This window comes from Ambystoma mexicanum, chromosome 1p (genome assembly GCF_040938575.1).
Source record: "Ambystoma mexicanum isolate Mex_15411 chromosome 1p, UKY_AmexF1_1, whole genome shotgun sequence".
NCBI lineage: Eukaryota > Metazoa > Chordata > Amphibia > Caudata > Ambystomatidae > Ambystoma > Ambystoma mexicanum.
Window position 1 is genome coordinate 625,673,473 of NC_090921.1, and position 19,710 is coordinate 625,693,182.

General features: G+C 46.1%; 1 protein-coding gene across 1 annotated transcript in view; it reads right to left on the bottom strand.

Moving 5' to 3' along the window:
- The window catches only part of LOC138577272 (solute carrier family 12 member 2-like), a 953,949-nt gene that overhangs the window by 12,583 nt on the left and 921,656 nt on the right, over nucleotides 1-19,710 (bottom strand). Inside the window, exons 25-26 of the mRNA XM_069649614.1 lie at nucleotides 8,681-8,816; nucleotides 6,873-6,940 (exon numbers count right to left, since the gene is read on the bottom strand). Of these exons, the coding sequence (XP_069505715.1) occupies nucleotides 6,873-6,940; nucleotides 8,681-8,816 (204 nt within the window). The remainder of the gene's footprint in view (nucleotides 1-6,872; nucleotides 6,941-8,680; nucleotides 8,817-19,710) is intronic.

The following is a 19,710-nucleotide window of genomic DNA, read 5'->3' on the forward strand; positions in this document are numbered from 1 at the left end:
GTCATGCCTACTCGGGCCTTCATCCTCACAAGGTCAAGAAATTGTGTATAGTGACACCGATCATAACAGTGTTTAGAAACTGGAGGAATCTGGCATGAAGGGCTACGTAAATCACCAAATGTTTATACTAGTAGTATGAGTGTTAATATTGTTATCATGTACCTTTTGACTTGGTGGGTGATTTCAACATTTTCATTGGTTGCTTGTAGCCCCATCGGGCACATCCCTTGATACTCGCACTTTTGAATTTCTAGTAGTATGTGATGTGTGCACATATTATGCATGTTTGCATATCTAGAGGTGAATGCAAGCACATTTAACTGATGAAACCAGTTCTGTGAATGAGCTGTAATGGTCTGGGTGAAGGGAATGTAAAGTATACGTGCATATATTATAGCTTGTGAGCAGAGGCAGTCCCACTTATTCCTGGATACAAGTTTATAAATCATGCCCTTAGTGTGAAGCTGTGGGGACATCACACGATCGCTGGAGCGTGTTCTCGCGAGATCGCACATAACGTGATCTCGCGAGCCCACGCTCCGCGGGAAAACGTTCCCGCTTCAGAGCTGGCAGCCCGCCAGATGAAGCGGTCGCACCACAGCGCTGCTCTTAATGAGGAGCTGAGAAAGTGAGAACTAGCAGCAGCCGTACAGCACAGCTTCTAGGGTGTAACACCACAGCCACAGGAGGCTACATGGGGGCCCTAGAAGCTTACAGCGTGCCATCATAGTGCACACACTTCCCACAGTGATTCAACTGGGGAAGTCCTGAAATGATCTGTAAGTAAGTGCTTGATTTGAGCTTGGACATATAAGGGTCCACACCGGTTGCCATTTAATAAAGTCGGTTAGAACTCACTACAGCGTCCTGTCGTCCCTTAAGGCCACAACATAATTGGCGACGAGGATACCAAAAGCCCCACGGCCCCACCATGCAAGGCGCCACACCGCCCCCTGCCTTTCTCCCTTCACCAGGGACACCAGCAATTCCATGGATGCAGTGGGAGCCCCTTTTCTCCACCTATCTGGAAGCAGTGGGCGGCACGCGTTATGCCCCCGTCAGGAAGAGGGCGATGCTGTTAAATGCATTGGGGGTTGAAGGTCAGCGCATTTTTGCCATTTTGAAGGCAATACCTGCGGCCGATGATGACGACGACGGCGACGTCTACAAGGAACCGACTCGTCGCATTGTGAAGAGGTTCACCAATAAGGAGAACGTTGTACTGCACAGGCTGAGGTTCTACACCCACAAACAAGAAGGGAGCGAACTTGTGGACGACTACATCACCAGGATGAGGGAGCTGGCTTCTCTTTGCGCCTTTGGCGAAAACGCAGAACAGGTCATCTGCAACATGCTCGTCGTTCACACTAACTCAAGGAAAGTGCAGGACAAGTTCATACAAGAAAAGGAGGTCACCCTTGACAATCCCATCCAAATTGCCAGGGCGGAGGAAGAAACCTCCAGCAGACGCAAAGAGGCGGGAAGTCACCTGCCCGTGCCCGAACTTGCGGCGCTACAATGGAGAGGGCGCAGAGACAAGCAGTCCCGCGACGGCCCCAGAGACAAAGGTCCCAGGCAAAAGGAGGCACCCAAATGCTACAGATGCGCCAGCACCAAGCACATGGCGAATGATCGCGACTGCCCCGCCAGGAATAAAGAGTGCTCTAAGTGCGGACGCATTGGTCACGTGGCTCCGGCATGCACGTGGCGGGAGAAGACGGTTTCCCGTGTCGATGGTGACTGCGCTTCAAGCGATGATGACGATCTACAGGACAGACCCATGGTCGTCATGGTCAACGCCCCCCATGCCAGGAGGGAAAAGCCCCACTGCACCATTAAGGTTGACGGAATGGAAACGCGCGTCATGGCAGACTCGGGATCTGACCTCACTATCCTCCCCATCAACACATATAAGGAGATGATGGGACAAGCAAAAGTAGAGATCAGAACGACCAGGCAAAAACCGACGGTTTTCGGTGGTGCAACTGTCGACCTTTTAGGCTACATCAAAGCCCGGATCGATTTCAAAGGGAGGTCTACCACCACCAAAGTGTATTTCTCACCCAAAGGCCCAGCCGTGCTGGGATGGGACGATCAACACAAACTCAACATGAAACTAGATCCCAGCACTCCGGAACAGGTACTCATGGTCTCCTCAGGAGCAGCGCTAAATTTCAAGGAGATGTTCCCGAACCTGTTTTCCGAGAACCCAGGGAAGGTGAGAAACTTTGTCCACAAGATTCGCCTGAAACCCAACGCGATCCCGGTGAAACACAAAGTCAGGGCAGTACCTGCCACAGCGAGACCCGCATTGGATGCCCACCTTCGGAAGATGGTCGAAGAAGGAACCATCGAGACCGTGGAATCCTCAGAGTGGCCCGAATCCAGTAGTTTTGGTCAAAAAGAAATCCAGCAACGACCTCAGGATCTGCATCGACCTAAGAAGCCTCAATCTAGAGGTAATCACGGATAGCTTTCCACTCCCCAGCATCAACGAAATCGTCCTCATGATGAAAGAGGCGGCAATCTTCTCTAAGCTGGACATGCGTGATGCCTATCACCAGATTCCCCTGCACAAATCCTCTCGCCCCCTTACAGCGTTCATCACTCCTTTCGGCACCTTTCAATATACCCGCATGCCATTTCAGTTGTCGTCGGCAGCATCTGCATTTCAGAGGATGATGAACTCCTTACTTAAAGGACTCACAAATGTTTCCTCCTTTCAAGAAGATATCCTCGTGTATGCCAAAGACAACGAGACCCATGACAAGGGACTCAGGACAGTCTTGAGCAGGCTTCAAGAGGAGGGCATTCACCTACGCCATGAAAAATGCGTCTTCGGAGTGAACAAGGTAGAATACCTTGGGTACTGCATCTCAAGTGACGGCGTCAGTCCCAAGAAGAACCTCATGCAGTCCATAACAGAAGCCCTGGCTCCGATGTTCAAAGAGGAGCTATGCTCATTCCTGGGCCTAGCGGAGTACTATGCCAAATTCGTCCCTACATTCTCCGAGACCACGTCCCCCATGAGGGAGCTTCTGAAGAAGGGGGCAGCCTACTCTTGGGGCCCGGAACAGAACGAAGCTTTCTGTGAAATCAAAAAGAGAATTCTACACGCGCCGTGCCTGAAACCATACAACCCTGAATGGGACACCTGCATTACCACAGATGCCAGCGCGTATGGCCTGGGGGCCACCTTGTCCCAGAAGAAGGGAGACACTGAGAATATTGTGGCGTTTGCATCCAAAGCGCTGTCATCATCGGAGAAGAATTACTCCACGGTTGAGAAAGAAATGTTGGCATGCGCATGGGCCGTCGACTACTTCAGATCGTACCTATGGGGGACGAGATTCAAGCTGATCACCGACCACAAACCCCTCATTCACATGTTGAGCCCGGGCTGCACCAAGATGGCCAACCCGAGGCTGGCCAGGATCGCTGCAAAGCTTCAAGAATATACATACGAGATAGCCCACATTGCGGGTTGGAAAAACGCACAAGCGGACTGCATGTCCAGACTCCTGAACCAAAGCGCCCCTGGTACCACATTCTTGGAAGATGAGTGTGTCGTAGCCTCCATCAGTGACTTGAGGAACGGCGAGTACATGGACCTGAGTGAGCACCACTGGCAGGAGGAGTTCGAACAGGACGATGCCCTACGGCACGTTAGTACCTGGGTTCGCGAAGGATGGCCCAACGAGAGAGCGATCCCCGAAGGCCTTCGTCCCTACTGGAAAGTGAACGAGGAAATCACCACCATGAGCGGTCTCATCCTCAGAGGCGATCAAATCATCCCACCCAGCGGAATCCGCAAAGTGATACTGTGCAGAGCACACTCAGGCCACCTGGGGTGCAACATGACCAGACGCAGGATACGCGATGCCTACTGGTGGCCAGGCATGGACCAGGACATAAGACAAATGGTCAAAAGGTGCCATGAGTGCACCAACAGTGACAAGCGCCCAGCCATGAGGCAAGCCCCCATGCTGCCCACCGAAGTCCCCAAAGGGGTGTGGCGAAAACTAGGTTTGGATTTCATTGGGCCCCTGGACAACATGCCCCCAGAACACAAATACGGGATAGTCATGGTCGACTACTTCTCCAAATGGGTGGAAGCTGACTTCTCTTCAGACATTACCACAAGCACAGTCATTGAAGCACTCACCGCCGTATTCCAGCGGGAAGGTCTACCAGAAGAACTTGTCACAGACAACGGAGTCCAGCTAGTCTCCCGAGAAATGGAGGAATTTCTCAAGCTCAACAACATTCGACAGCGGAGAGCAAGCCTATATCACCCACAGGCCAATGGCCTGGTTGAGCGGGCAAACCGCTTCATCAAAGGGGCGCTACAACTGGCTCATGCCTCGGGCCTAGACCCGTACAAGACAGTCAAGGAAGCTGTAGCAGCCCACCGCCTCACCCCCAACGCCGTCGCTGGTGTTTCGCCATTCCATCTGCTGAGGGGGAGAAGGGCAGCATCCTCACTGGTACCACCCTGGCTCCATCAAGTGAGGGCTGACGAAGACGTGAACTTGGATGACGTAGCGTTTCGCATGCAGCGCAACAAAGAAGCCATGAAGACCCAAGCAGACTTGCGTCGAGCCGCTCGACACACAGCAGTTAACAGAGGTGACCTGGTGAAAATACGCCTCCCCCACAAACACACTTCGACTGGCTCCAAATACAGCAGTCCCATAGAAGTCATGGAGAGAGGGTCAAACCACATTTGCACCAGCGACGGAAGGAAATGGAATCTAGAGAGAGTGGCCATGTACCGCAGGAAGGAAGACATGGAACAACCACACTGGGATACCGGAGAAGATCAAGACCGCCAGGGGACATCCGAAAGCCATTGCCTCTCAGAAAGAGATGCCTTGGAGCCACACCATGGCAACGAGTTCTCAAGCTCTCCAACTACACCCAGGGAGTCACAGCGAAGAACAAGACAAGGAGAACTCGAATCACCCGCACCTCCTCAAGAGTACTCCAGCAATCCTGCCCCATATACAGATCTAAGCCGACCTCAGAGAGAGAGAAGAAAACCCAGCAAGTTTGCAGACTTCGTCATGGAATGACCACCCATCCTTTTTCCCAGCAAAGGAGGTGTGTGGGGACATCACACGATCGCGGGAGCGTGTTCTCGCGAGATCGCACATAACGTGATCTCGCGAGCCCACGCTCCGCGGGAAAACGTTCCAGCTTCAGAGCTGGCAGCCCGCCAGATGAAGCGGTCGCACCACAGCGCTGCTCCTGATGAGGAGCTGAGAAAGTGAGAACTTGCAGGAGCCGTACAGCACAGCTTCTAGGGTGTAAAACCACAGCCACAGGAGGCTACATGGGGGCCCTAGAAGCTTACAGCGTGCCATCATAGTGCACACACTTCCCACAGTGATTCAACTGGGGAAGTCCTGAACTGAACTGTAAGTAAGTGCTTGATTTGAGCTTGGACATATAAGGGTCCACACCGGTTGCCATTTAATAAAGTCAGTTAGAACTCACTACAGCGTCCTGTCGTCCCTTAAGGCCACAACAGAAGCCCTATAAAAAATGTATATTATTCACATTTTCCCTACATGGCTGTTGATCTCTATCACCCTTTGCTTCTGTACCCCACTGTATGCAATACCCTGCGCTTTTGCTTTTTGTTTTAGCTCATGGCATCGCTTTAACATGGTTTGGGTATGTTTATGCTGCCTATGGTATGTCAATCACTTGTCACATAACATTGATTTGTTGTAATAAGGCGCTTGTAAGCCGTATCCCTAATCGATGACATCCTTCTTATATGGAATGGCATCCTGGAACAACTTTTAAATTTCACCCAAATGCTAAACAACAATGTCTATAATTTGAAATTCACAAAGCAAGTCAGCAATATCACCAATATGACTTTCTTAGAATTACAAGTCTACATTAAAAAAAAAACTGCCAACTAACATCCACAGAAAACATACATCCAGCAACACAGTACTATATGCAGACAGTGGCCACCCCACAAGACTGAAAATCCTCATTTGCTATAGCAAACTGGTGCACACCAGATGGAACTGTAGTCAAGGCAGTATATTTTGGGAACTGGCAATTGATACTATTTTAAGATTTAAAAACGAGGAGACCACTAAGCAATTTTAAACAATGCTTTGGATCACATTGAACAAACTTTCAAACAGAGCCTAAAACAAACAAAACAAAAAGGCTCAAAATCTTTGGGATCTCCATTGCCAGAGTTGTCACAAAGAACCCTCAAAATATAGGACATGGCTCAATCAAGAGCTCGTGCGATTTTACAAATGTGGATAACGAAATATGTCCCAATTGTCTAAAATACACAGAACGTGTCAACTCTAGAAAATGCACACCTATCAAGCTCAAGCATTACAATGAGGGTCAAATGACTTACACTGTTTACATCGCTTAATGTTCATGTCCATTATTCTATGTTGGAAGCACTATCAGATCCCTGAAAACATCAGCGATATGAAGATCAGAAAGTTCTCCTGGAACAACACTGAAACAGTGCTCACACTGGATGGAACCCAGAGGGGACCACAGAACGCCAATATTGCGACAGAAATAAACACGACGCATCCAGACACGTTGAGACACAGAAATAGGACTCAACTAACACAAATGTATTCATTGTAGCATGAACTGCTCAGTCTGTACTCCATTTCTTTGGTTGCATATTGTTCATGTCAGCAGACTACTAATGTCAGTATATTGTACATGAAAATATGTCAACGAGATTGAATGCCGCTGATATCCCAGTGTTTTTGTATTTCTTTTGAAAAAAAAACAATAAAAAGTCTTTCATTGAAAAGCTACTTTTAAATCAGCTCAGTAAATAAGGGGTTTGTTTGGCTGATGCTTACATGACAATGAGGTTTGCCGTGGAAGAATGTTCCTGTAGTAGTTCATTCAGGCGGACTTGGCGGTGAGTCTGAAAAGCAGGAGAGAAGTGTGAGTTTCTGTAAAGTATCCAGAGAGTAACCGCTATCTCTTTCTGTGGGTATCAAATGAGTTTTTTACTTTCCACACCATGAAACAATACTGCATTAAATAAGGATATAAAATGGCTGCCAGCGTGTGCAGAGGTATAGAAGAGAATGCAGAACAGAGATATACTAGAGTGGAGTGCGTGGAAGTGGCAGGAATGCAAGACAGAACAGTAGCGGGATTGGGAACAACAGGACAATTGTAAATCTTGCACAAATCCATATGTCTTTCCTGGCTTTTTAATAGGAAAATCTGGCCATTACAAGGACTATAAGTAGACAGACAAAATAATTCCTTATTCAAGCAATGATTCAATGACACACTTTACACCTTCTTCAGCTTCTTTGGAAATGGAGTACTCCGTGAAGCATTATAAAGATTCGGCTGGGTTCAGAGTAATACCTATTGGTTCAGTAACCATCCTGCATCCAGCTCCATTTTCATGTGTGGCTAACAATTGTGGCAGAACCTGGTCCAACGGGGACTGTATCATTCAGCGGCTCCTCTTTTGGAGTTGGGAACTCTTGCAACATAGCTAGAAATTACAATTCCATATGTACTGGACATCCATAGGAATACCATAAGAAGAACAATAGCGTGCAACCCATTTTGTACGACACGTCTAAACCCAGTAACTTCACAGGTGTAGAATGACCTGAAGCCCAACAGACTCAAGTCTCCCTTAAGGCAACAAACAGGAACCGGGTCTATCGTGCTGTGACCCCCCCCCAAGCTGAAATTCTGACCCCGTCACCATTTTGTATGCTGATAGTCCAGTGCAGCAAAACGACACACACATCCAAATATTCTATAACCATCTACGGTTCCGGAAGCACCTCAAGACCTTCCTCTTTGCTTCTGCTTTCTCTCCTCCCCTCCCCTGCTGATCTCCTGGCTGAATCTGAAACTGCACTGGTCACCTGGCTACCCTCTGATCTCGGGCCCAGGTCCCTTCCCTGCCAGTTGCACACCCGCACTGCCCCCCTGGCAACCCTTGCACTCTGGGACTGTTTCTATATCTCTACAGCCCCTACTAGCACTTGACACCTTGTGCCTGCACTTACCCTTGCACTTGCCACCAGCTGGCTGCACTTTTATTATTGTCTTATTAATTGTCTTTATTTATTTTACCTTTATCCTATGTACTACACTGCCCGCCTTCTTTCTGCAATTCTCCCCTTCCCTCTTCCCCTGCACTTGCGCGATCTCAATGTCACCTGGTCTAGTAGGATTGTTGTCTGTCTTCCCTCTGTTTCCCCTCCCTTGCCTCATCGCGCCTTGAAACACTTGTGTATAGGCACGTTATAAATGCCATATCATATCATAAATGGACGTGACAGTCTAAACCTGACTCCCTGAGCACCCTATTGATCCTATTGATACAATCATTGCACTACTGGTCCACTATCAAGGCATGGAAGTGTGCCCTATTACCTCACAGAGCATTGATCATGGAACTGATAATATATCTGTTGTTGTATAAACCTTTCTCGAGCTTAGATTTGGCAAATCTCCAAACGTGGGTCTTGGCTAGTCTTGGTCGTGCTATCAAACGGAAATAGAATGAACACATAATAGAGTGCCCTGCATGTGTGTTTGGGGGGTGGGGGAGGATGTGGTAGTGGGTGTTAAGGAGAAGAAATATAGAACTGTAAATGCACATAACAATGAAAAAAAGACTTGCCTTCTCCTTGAACATTTCCAGCTCGTCATCCGTTATTTTCCAGGGTTCCGCTGCTCTCATCTTTTCCACGGTCTCTCCATCAAAGTCTTCCTCGTGCAGCCTGGACGGCTCAATCAAGTCATCAAAGGCTTTCATGCTGGAATGGCCAAGTCATACAAATCACACTCTTTCACCAAAGGGCACAAGTCTGCATATTGTTATCAGTGCATAGATATAAACATAAGTGTACCCTTGTAATTCACTGGGGTTCATTTTCCGACTTGTAATTTACAAATACATAGAATATTTGATTAGATGAATTCACTTCTACACATGATGTTACAAAATTGAATTTAATTTAAATATAATTCAAGAATGTATGGAGCAACAGCACTTTTTTAAGCAGATCTCAGGTGATTGACCCATACAAAGATATGGAATCTGCAAGAGTCTAATAACAACCGAGCCAGGCATACAGTGTCCTGACAGCCTTAGGGTGCAGCACTGAATGTGTTCTATGGATGAACGCTGCAAATATTGGCGGAAACAATATCCAATGATCAAACCACTTGTCACAAACCACAGCCGCCCGTCTCTGCATGCAGGTCCCTGACTCAAAGAAGGGACCTACCTACCGGTGGATACGTAAACATCTAAACGTTTGGATCTACCTGCATATGTAAATGGAAAGCATTAGGTTCACCTGCATAGTAGGCATTTGCACATAGCAAGTGACATAAAGGGCCCACCTTTTGTAATGAATATTTTACGTTTACAGGTTTTGTCATGTTAAAGGCAACGGGGAGGCGGGACACAGGTTCGAATCCCGATCCCGCTCTTAGAAACCACTTATTGGTATTAAGCTCGTTATAAAAGAATACAAAAGAAGAATTATAACTCTCTATGCCTGACAAAACTCCAGCATATTCAGAACCATGCTGTTCGAATAATTAAGCAGAAAGCAAAAACTGACCATATTAGTGAAGCAAGAAATTACATTGGTTTAAGGTCGAAGACCGTGTAATTTTCAAATCTATGACACTCACACACAAGTGCCTATATGGTAAAGCTCCGGCTTACCTGAAGTTCAAGATCGTGGGCTACATTCCAGCCTGCACTCTAAGATCTGAGACTCAAGGGCTTATTACAACAGACCTTCAAGGAAAGCAAATGGGCTAGGCAAGCCTTCCCTAACCGGTCAGCTCAGCAATGGAATAAACTGCCATTGAACACGAGAGTGGAACCCAACCTGCTCAGATTCCCAAAGCAATTAAAAACCTTCCTATTTAAATGAACTAGACAACCCTGAGCAGTATTTGTCCAAATCTGTGTCTTGGCATACCAAGCGTCTCATGTTCTGTACCTTTTAGTCAACATGTTATGTGTAAGTGTGGCGCCCCGATGCCTGCGGGCTTTCGGCGCCTTATGAACAAATAAATAAATAAATAAATAATCTAAATAGTCCACTCCTCATTCCCCTTTATTGATCCCTCCCCCCCTGATCACTCCATATCCACTTTGCGATAGATACCCCACAGCTTGCCTTTCTCTCCACTAAAGCTCTCCTCTCGACCCTTGTTCTTAGCAGTCTTGATTATACTCCAGCCTACGCTTAGGACTCACCTTGTAGTCGGAACTGTTCTCTGTGTTTTACATATAGATGTTGCAGTGTTTCATGTATTGTGCACTGATAACACTGTACTGCAAGAAAAAGGTTTGCTGTCCCCCGGGCAACTCCTACGCAGCTTTGAGTCGATTCTGCGGTCTTCACTGTCCCCAATCTGCCAGAATCGCCATTACAAATCCTGCATCTAAATGGGAGGTTCAGAGACATTCGGGCAGATTCTGGTTTTAAGGCAGAGATATGATTTAAACACGTTTTCAAAAGAAAACTTCAAAGTGAGGAAATACAGGATAGCAGGCATTATTGGTTGGAATCGGGCCGGATGATGGTGTTGCAGAGGAGAAAAATGAATGTGTGTATTTGGCAGCACAGCACATTATCCAGTGGGTTAATGCACCTGCTGTGGACCTTTGCTTTTAAGCTTCAATTCCCCAGTTCAGTTCGAATCTGGGTAGGGATGGATCAGAATGTGTGTCCCGTCGAGGTGAATACAGTAGATAATGGTGGTTTGTGTCAGAGTTGCTACAATGTCAAGATAATAGATTCAACAACAAGGAGAGTTCATGACAGGACTGTACATATGATCTTTGGGTCTGGAGCAGAGTCAGTCACTAAGCAACCATGCACTTGGCATAAGCCATCCCCATGCGCTCAATTATCGGCGAGTACGGCTAGGTTTAGCAACATTACAGTAAGACAGTTCATTGAAGGCAAACGTCTTGGATGGTGGGTGCAGAGTAAAATCACAGGCACATTTGTTTGATGCACCCTTCAATATATCTGATGTAGGCATTTTGCTATAGTGAGGAATTTATGTATTGTGTGTTTGTGTCTGTTTGCCACCATTCTCGTTTGAGAATAGGAACAAACGTGCATTTGGAGTGATTGTATTACTTACAGTTACCCGCTGCGTAGTATGTTTAGATCAGTATACTGCTCTGTTGTCTCGTGCTCGTAAAATGATAGCAACTCCTTCGTGCTTCTAGATTTGAAGTGTCTTCTACTTAAGTAAACCCTTTCATGCTGACTTACTTTTCTAAAACTCTTGTGATTCTGATTCTGCTTGATTAAGCTCATACGCTCCACGGAAACAGCTCTATTGATTTATAGTTTGCTAGTACTACATTACCCAGCACCCCCGGTCCTGAAAAACACATTGGCGGCGCGTTGGCACCGGTGCGTGCGACAGGCCGGTTAGGGCCGGGTTGTGTCCGGAAAGTGGCAGGAGCCGCCTCAGGCCCGGCATATAGGTAATTCCACATAGTTCAGTCTTTCCTTCATCCGTGTGTTAATGCCAGCAACTATAGATGCTCTTTTGACCAGGCAAGGCAAACTAAGGGCCTTGATAGTACAAAAGCACCTAGACATACCCTTTGCGGCAACTGATCAGTCGGTGCAGATGCGTTGTGTCGACTCTGTACATGGTAAAACTCTCCCCAGTGGGCCTCTGCATGCAGAACTAGGAGGGACTACTATTGATAATCCACCTATGGATGATGCTTGCAGGCTAAGCCCTGGGGATAGCCTACGCCAGGGCAATGAAATGCAATCTACGGACTCCACCTCCATGGTAATACCCCCGTTGCCCCCAGGACTTTTCCCACAGTGAACTGCTGTAGCCCCATGTCAAGGATATAGCTCAAAGATATAGCATGGCGCTAAGTACTCAACAGAAAAATAAGCCCTTAGCATATTTGCAGCTTAAAACCTGGTCCCTGGCCAAACACGCTACCGAAGTGGCCGATTACATCACAGACACAAATATTGATATTTGTGCCATTACCAAGACGTGGCTTCATTCTGCTGCTGGCCCTGTAACTACTCTGGCTATAAGATCATGCAGGCCTTTCGACAACAAGGCATGGGAGAGACGTTAGCCATGATTTACAGTTCATCACTCCAACACCACCAGATTGCCAATATAACCATAGCAGATTGTGAAATTCTACTTGCCGAGCTTTCCAGGGACTCTAATACTATGATCAATATTGTTCTCATTTATCACCCTCCCAATAAAATGCCTGACTAACTGTTGCTTCTTAGTGATGCAATTCTTCCCGTTCTTAAGCCATCAGCAAAACTGATTCTGATGGGCGATATGAATCTGGGCCTTTGGGTCCCCACTGTTAAAATGGCCCACCTGATCAGTTCAACACTGACAGCGCTGGGTTTCTCTCAATGGGTGCAGTCTGCAACCCACGATAAGGGAAGGACACTTGACTGGGTGGCTACACACAATGTAGATCTTGAGAGTCCTGATATAGCCCCGTGCCCTGATCACCTTTTTGTGCATTTCTCCCTACCATGCACTATCCAACATAAAAATAAGGCAGGACCCAGAACTTGGGTCAAATGCAGGAACCTGCGCAGGCTTAGCCAGCGGCTTTGGAACCATTTATTTCATCCACACTGGACCCTTTACCCGATTTTACCAGTGTCAATGAATTGGTGGAAGCATATCGTATTATGCTGACTGAGGAAGTCAACCAGCTAGCACCAGAAAAATCACGCCTTAGTAAGGTAGGCAAGTCCAAAGATTGGTTTTCTATTGACATTCATAAACTTAGGTGCCTTAAAAAAAGGGCCTTCCAAAGCGGAAAGAAAAATCCATCTACTCCCAATAAATTGGACTATTCTAGTGCCGGTAAACAGTATGTATATACAGCTATTTATGAGACAAAAAGACAGCTGTATGATAACAGAATCAATGAAGCACCGTCCAACACTAAGGTACTGTTTAGGATCCTAAATGAACTTGAGTCTCTCTGCCCCGTCTCAACAGAAGTTAAAGATGTCTCCTGGTGTACCAGCATACAGGAAGCCTTGAGAGGAAAAAATGAAAAGATTAGAGAACAGACCACAATAAACCATACCATCCTATACTCTATGCAATTCCTTATGACTAATGATCTTCCATCGTATATCCCCTCACATTTTTTCTTCAAGGAGGTAACAGAAATGGAAATGGCGGTAATATTGTCCAGCCTTGAGCCCACCACATGCAAGGGGGGCATCTGTTCAGCAGTGACTGTTAAGGCTTGTGCCGCTCAACTCCTGCCACCAATAAAGCCATTTGTTAATTGTTCCTTTTTAGAGAACGATGTTCCCATGTCCATCAAACAGGCATGGATCTCCCCTCTTTTAAAGAAGCCATCTCTTGATCCGGCTCTGCCACAGAACTACCATCCTATTACAAACATACGTTTTTTGTTAACATTTTTGGATAGGGTAGCATATATCCATATTCAGGGTTTCTTGGAAACCCAAAATCTTCTATGGAACAAACAGTCGAGCTTCAGGAAATCACATGGCACAGAGTCCACCCTTCTAGACCTTAAATCCAACATCTTACATCATTTAGGAGAGGGCAGCACAGTTTTGCTTATGCTGCTTGATGTATCCTCTGCATTTGATGTGATGGACCATGGTATATTGGTACAGAGACTCTGTGATACTGTTTTTTTTCTCTCCCTATATGGCCAATTGGGTCAAGTCATTTCTCTCCAACCAACTGGCTAAGGTTTTCTGTAATGATTCCATGGCTGAAAGTAATCTGGTGACATGCAGTGTGCCTCAGGGTGCGTGTATCTCCCCTAAGCGTTTTAACATCTTTACCATCTCCCTCTTTAAAATGCTGGAAGAGGAAGGCACCCTCTATGATAATTATGCTGACGACACTCAGTGCCTGATCCGCCTCACCTGGGACTATGCCAAAGATACCATCTCGGTCAACCACGTATTTAGCCGCATTGAATCCTGGATGAGGGACAATAGGCTAGCACTGAATGCCAAAAAACCAGAGCTGATGATTGCTGGTACTGTTGCCCAGACCAGGACACCTGGGAATGAATACCAGGCCTTTAACATCTCATGCTGTGAAATTAAGATGCTGAACAAAGTAAACACCTTGGGGGTGGTACTGGACCAGGATCTCTCCATGAAAGCACATGCGAGTAGCCTGCTGTCTAGGACAGGCTACTATTTAAAACTACTGACCCAAATCAGACCCTTCCTCAATAGCTCCAACTGTGCCACAATCACGAGAGCGATTATTGGGGCCCGTGTAGACTATTGTGCCAGCCTCCTCCAGGGTGTCAGTAAAGGGGAGCTGTTCGGATTGCAGGTTATCCAAAATTATACTGTGAGGGTGGTGGAAGGTCTAAAGAGATCTGACCATGTCTCTATCACAAGCCAAAATCTCCATTGGCTTCCGGTGGAGAAGAGAGTAATATTTTGGACACTTTGAATCACACATCAATGCCTGCATAGAGATAGCCCGAGATATCTTGCAGAGAAATCGGCCTGGTTGCCGGAGAGGAGAGTTCTTCGATCTAACAACTCCAATCCTTTACTTAACCCCAAGGCAAGACTGGTTGTTGTCACATGGAATTTCTTTGCCCAAACTGCACCAAGGCTCTGGAATGATCTTCCACCCGATTTGAGAGCCTGCACTAGCTTTGAGAAATGTAAACAGGATCTCAATACTGATCTGTTCAGCAAAACCTCCCACTTTTCCTATCTTGCTATATTCTCTGTACCTGTTTTATATTGTTGTTGCGCTATTATGCCCACTGGCATTGTTTATGCGCATTAGAAATAAAATAAATAAATATCTTGCTGCCAGCTGGTCTGTAGCAGTGCAACACAGATTTCAGCCGTTATGTAGGTGCTTTTGTGAGGGTTTTATTTCTTCGCAAGCAGCAAACAATGTGGTTGTTTTTTTTTCTTCTGTGACACAAACAGCCATACCTGCTGCAAGCAACGGGCATTTAGCCCGGCAAGCAACAGTAGCTTTCCTAAAAATAGCTGTAGAATGTCAGCAAAGCCTTTCATCTTTTCACCTTTCTTATTACAGACAAAGCGGTCTGTGGATGTTGATGATATTCTTAACATCAGGGGAAATTAGGACACAAATCTAAACTTCACCAGCTCTTCCGATGATGTAGCGATCAATCACACAGCTGGAACCGTATCTCATATTCAATCCTGATTAGTTGACTGAAAAATGAAGGTTGAGACATTGCACACCTCCTCAACCTACATTAACTCTCCCGACTCCTAAAACAATTTGCAATGAAATCCTTCAATATCTTTTTGAGGGATTCAGACTTCTATACAGAGCATGCAATGAAATCCTTCACACTCTCTTATTCCGTATGTTCTAGAACACGCACTCTTATGTTCCTCCATGCAGCATGCCTTGTCGCTGTGCTTTTCTTGTGGGTTCTAGGAACCTGCACTCTAAGTTCCAGCATCTAACAGGTATTTTATGCTGAAAAACAGCACTAGTCTCTCTTTGGTATCTCAGACCTGATGACAGGGCTGAGGTCAAACCTACAATGGATAGTTCTTTTCTTGAATTGGATTTAAGAGTGACAATGATGGATGGGTTAGATTAGATGATGCTGTCTTTAGATCATGAAAAGGCAATTTGACAATCTCGGTCCACATCATTAGATGCGGTTTGTTTTTCGTCAATATAGGTTATAGGACTGGTTTTGGGTAAAATTGAGGATTGAATCTCCTCCAATATTTCATACGTTCAAAGAACAATCTAATGTTGTCTTTGTTCCCTTAACAGCTCTATGCCCTGGACGGCCTAAACGTACGCAATTCCTGGTTGTTTTCTATCATTTGCAACCTGATATCCATGGTATTTTTTATGGCTGTGATACAAATGTTGACTTTTGAGGGATGGTTCATGAAATCATCATCCCTAGGGTAAGAACATATTAATCTATGAGGCTGAAAATGTAGTTTCCAGGTAAGGAAACGTGTTACAACATTGTCAAGCTGTATCCTGGCTTATTCTCGATGAGCATATAATAGTTGATCCATTAACTTTTAGATTTTTGCAAAATCCCCACAGATCACAAATGCCAACATCCTAAGCTGATACAGGCCATGGGGAGCGGAAAATGCAAATGTACCTTTTATCTATATCGAGTAGGGTTCAGTACTTGCCATCATCCATTTGCAGGATCAAATGTGCTGATAAATTTGCCTTGGCCAGGCCATTTAAATATTTAATCTACGCAGGGAACAGAACAGACATCCAACTATGGGATCTCGAAAGTCAACATAGAACCAGAATGTCCCATAGGACAAATAAACAAAACCATAAACAAATAAAAAAATATATGAAAAATAGGATTTTGGTATTAGAACAATGGGAGAAGCCCAGTAACTTAATGACCTCTGTATGATCTACATTTTCAACATCTTCTGCAACTCATTATAGATAACCTCCTGGCATTCCTCCAATTTGCGGTATGGTCTTTTGCCGATGCATTTTTCTGGAGAAGCCTTGAAAGTCATTATGGAATCTCCATGCATCTTTATCTGAGGCCTCAATTAGATTCTCTGAGATTCCAGGAGCACCTCTCTAAGATGCCCCTACGTCCTCCTGGTCTTCTTTTCAGTGAACGATAAATGCCCTGATCTGTGCGTACTGTTCCCTATGTTGTCATGTTTTGGCCAGTTCACATGGTGGCATTGTGTTTTCTTTTGTTGATCTAGTTTGTGTCACACATTATTTAATTTTCCAACACATTTGGCCTCATTACGACTTTGGAGGTATCCATGGCGCTATTGGCGCCATGGCTGCCTCCAAAATCGGGTCCGGGTTCCCTGAATGGGGAATTACCAGCCATTCCGAGTTCGGAGGGCCGGGTAATTCCTCCTACAGGGAACCTTATAGGGCTCAATGGGAATGGGTGCAGGAGCTAACAATGGGCCAATTACGACTGGGCCGTTGTTAGCTCCCTAGTCCCCTCGCAGGACCCGGTATGGATGTCTGGTGAAACCAGGCATCCAGATCGTATTCCGCGAGAGGGACTCGTAATATTGCGGAATGTGTTTAACTGCGCCGCCACCATTAGCGGCGCCTGTTAACCCATTCCGCAATAGTTATAATGAGGCCCATTATGTTGACCTTTATGGGCCATGCTTTTGGACGCTGAGTTTATTTTCCTTATTGGGCATCAACATAGGAACGAATTTGAAGGTACCTAAGTGGGTATATTAGTCATACCAGGTTATCTGTTCCCTTTCACCATGCTTTAATTTCTGCACACTAGTTCTTGGACAAAGCCAAAGCATTTTATGGTGATCTGTCAGAAGTCTACCAAGTTGTTACTGGAGTTCTCCATTTCTTCTTGTTCTTCTCAGATCATGTAAGAACATCTCACATGTTCCTCCCAACAAAAATGTATATAGGGAAAACCTGTAAAAATGAGAGATGTATTTCTGTCACCATGTATAGTCTTCGGCATTGATTGATATTGATATTTTATTTCTATTGCGCTTGTACACAAGTGTTTCAGAGCACGACAAGGCAAGTGAGGGGAACAAAAATCTTACTAGGCCCACTGACATTGAGAATGCGCAAGTGCATGGGAGAGGGGGGAGAAAGTGCATGGAAGGGGGGAGAAGTGGAAAATGTGGAGCAAAGGAGAAACAGATCAATAATAATAAATAAATAAATAATAAAGGCAACCAACCGTGGTAGTGCAGCCAGCAATTGGCAAGTGATGGGTAGCAGACAGGGTAGGTCTGATAAGTGCAGGAAGAAAAAGGGAGGGGGTCAGTATGGGTACAGATACAGACCCCAGTGCAAGGGGTGGCCTGGAGGCAGTGCAGGAGGGTGGTAGGGTAAGCAGGTACCTGGGCCCGGAGGTCAGAGGGTGGCCAGGTGCACGGCGCCAAGAGATAACAGATCAGCAGGGGAGAGGGGGAGCGAAGGTCTTGAGGTGCTTCCAGAACCAGAGATGATTCTCCTCAAGTTTTAGAGTGGCAGGGAAGCTGTTCCAGAGGGAGGCCCCAGCTGAAGACAGAGATCTACCCACGAGTGTCGTCAGCGTAGCACTGGATATCTGAGCAGAAAATGGCAATGCAGTGGGCGAGAGTTGCCAGGTACTGGTTGAAAAGCCAGGGCGAGAGGTTAGACCCCTGGGGAACACCACAGGGAGAGAGGGAGATAGATGATAGGAAGGACCAAAGTTGGACCTGGTAGGATCGATAAGAGAGGAAAGAGGTCAGCCATGTCAAAGCCTGATCAGTGATACCCAGGTTATCACAGAGACGGTTGATCAGGATGGTATGGTTGACCGTGTCGAAGGCCGAAGAGAGATCGAGGAGGATGAGGACAGAGGGAATGTTAGAGTCAAGGTTGGAGAGCAGATCTTCACGGATGTTCAGGAGTGCAGTTTCCATGCTTCTGGCAGCTCTGAAGCCATTTGTATTGTATTTATCTTGATCGAATACCTTTATAGTAGATGCTTCATGTATACTTGACATTAGCAACCTGGCCAACAGTCTAGGCATGGAATATGGCCATTCTTAGGATTTGCATTTGATTTGATCCTTCGTTTGCCTCATAATCTGCATGGTGTGCCACAGTCCATCAAAATATCTGTGAAATCCAACCTGAGTGAATAAAGGGAATAATACTATCAAGATTTTACAGATCTATGATAATTTCCTGTAGGCCATTTTTACTGAAGCCCATGAGTCCAGCTTCAGTGCAGCGGGGAAACATTATTTTCTCTGCACTCTCCTTCCTGACCCTTCTCCTATGCGGGGCACTCCCCCAGAGTCTGCACTCCATCTACCGCGCTCCGCCACCCCTCACCCTGTGTTCTGCAGAGAACACTACTGCAACCCCAAGTCTGCTCGCACACTCCACCTTCTGTTTCCTGCACACCCTGCCACAGACACACATGCGCACACACACCTAACCACGAGCCTCATTCTTACCTCACACACCTGTCTTGTGCCATTTCTTCCTGGTCCCTTCCTAGATTATGCACGACAAGCAAATGTGCTGTTTCCTGACAGATCACCCACCGTTCGCTGAAGATGGCCTGTTGCTGCAATATTTTCGATGAAAGTGGACAGAACAGAGTTTCAGGATACTATTGATTTGTAATGAATATGCATCAAGGTACAAAGCTCTGTATAACCAGGAGGAAATGCCACTCTTTGAAGTTTCAAGTCATCCAAGAGATTCATTGCTATTCATTCCAATGGGACCTTGATCACATGCAGGGATTGCAAAGACACTTTGTGTACATCCTTGTCAATGATTTTCCAGCATAGCAGACTGGTCTCACAGTATTTTGTGATCATTCTTTATATCACTGACCCGTTAAAGCAGCTCAAAATATGATCATGGTTCTTGGTTATGCCCAAACGCGCTGAAGTGAGGATCGTCCATTATTCTGCTGTGAAAAGGTTTTGCCACTAATAGTTGCATGCAAGGTTGTCCAATCCCTCCATACCATCAGGAGACATGGTGCTTTATCCAGTTCAGCAGAGGATTCTCCTGCAGCGCTGCCACAAAATCAGGTCAGATATGCAGTTCTGACCCTTCCAGGGTGCCATTCAGCACCATTTACTTGCTACTGGTTGGTTTGGCTGCAATGGG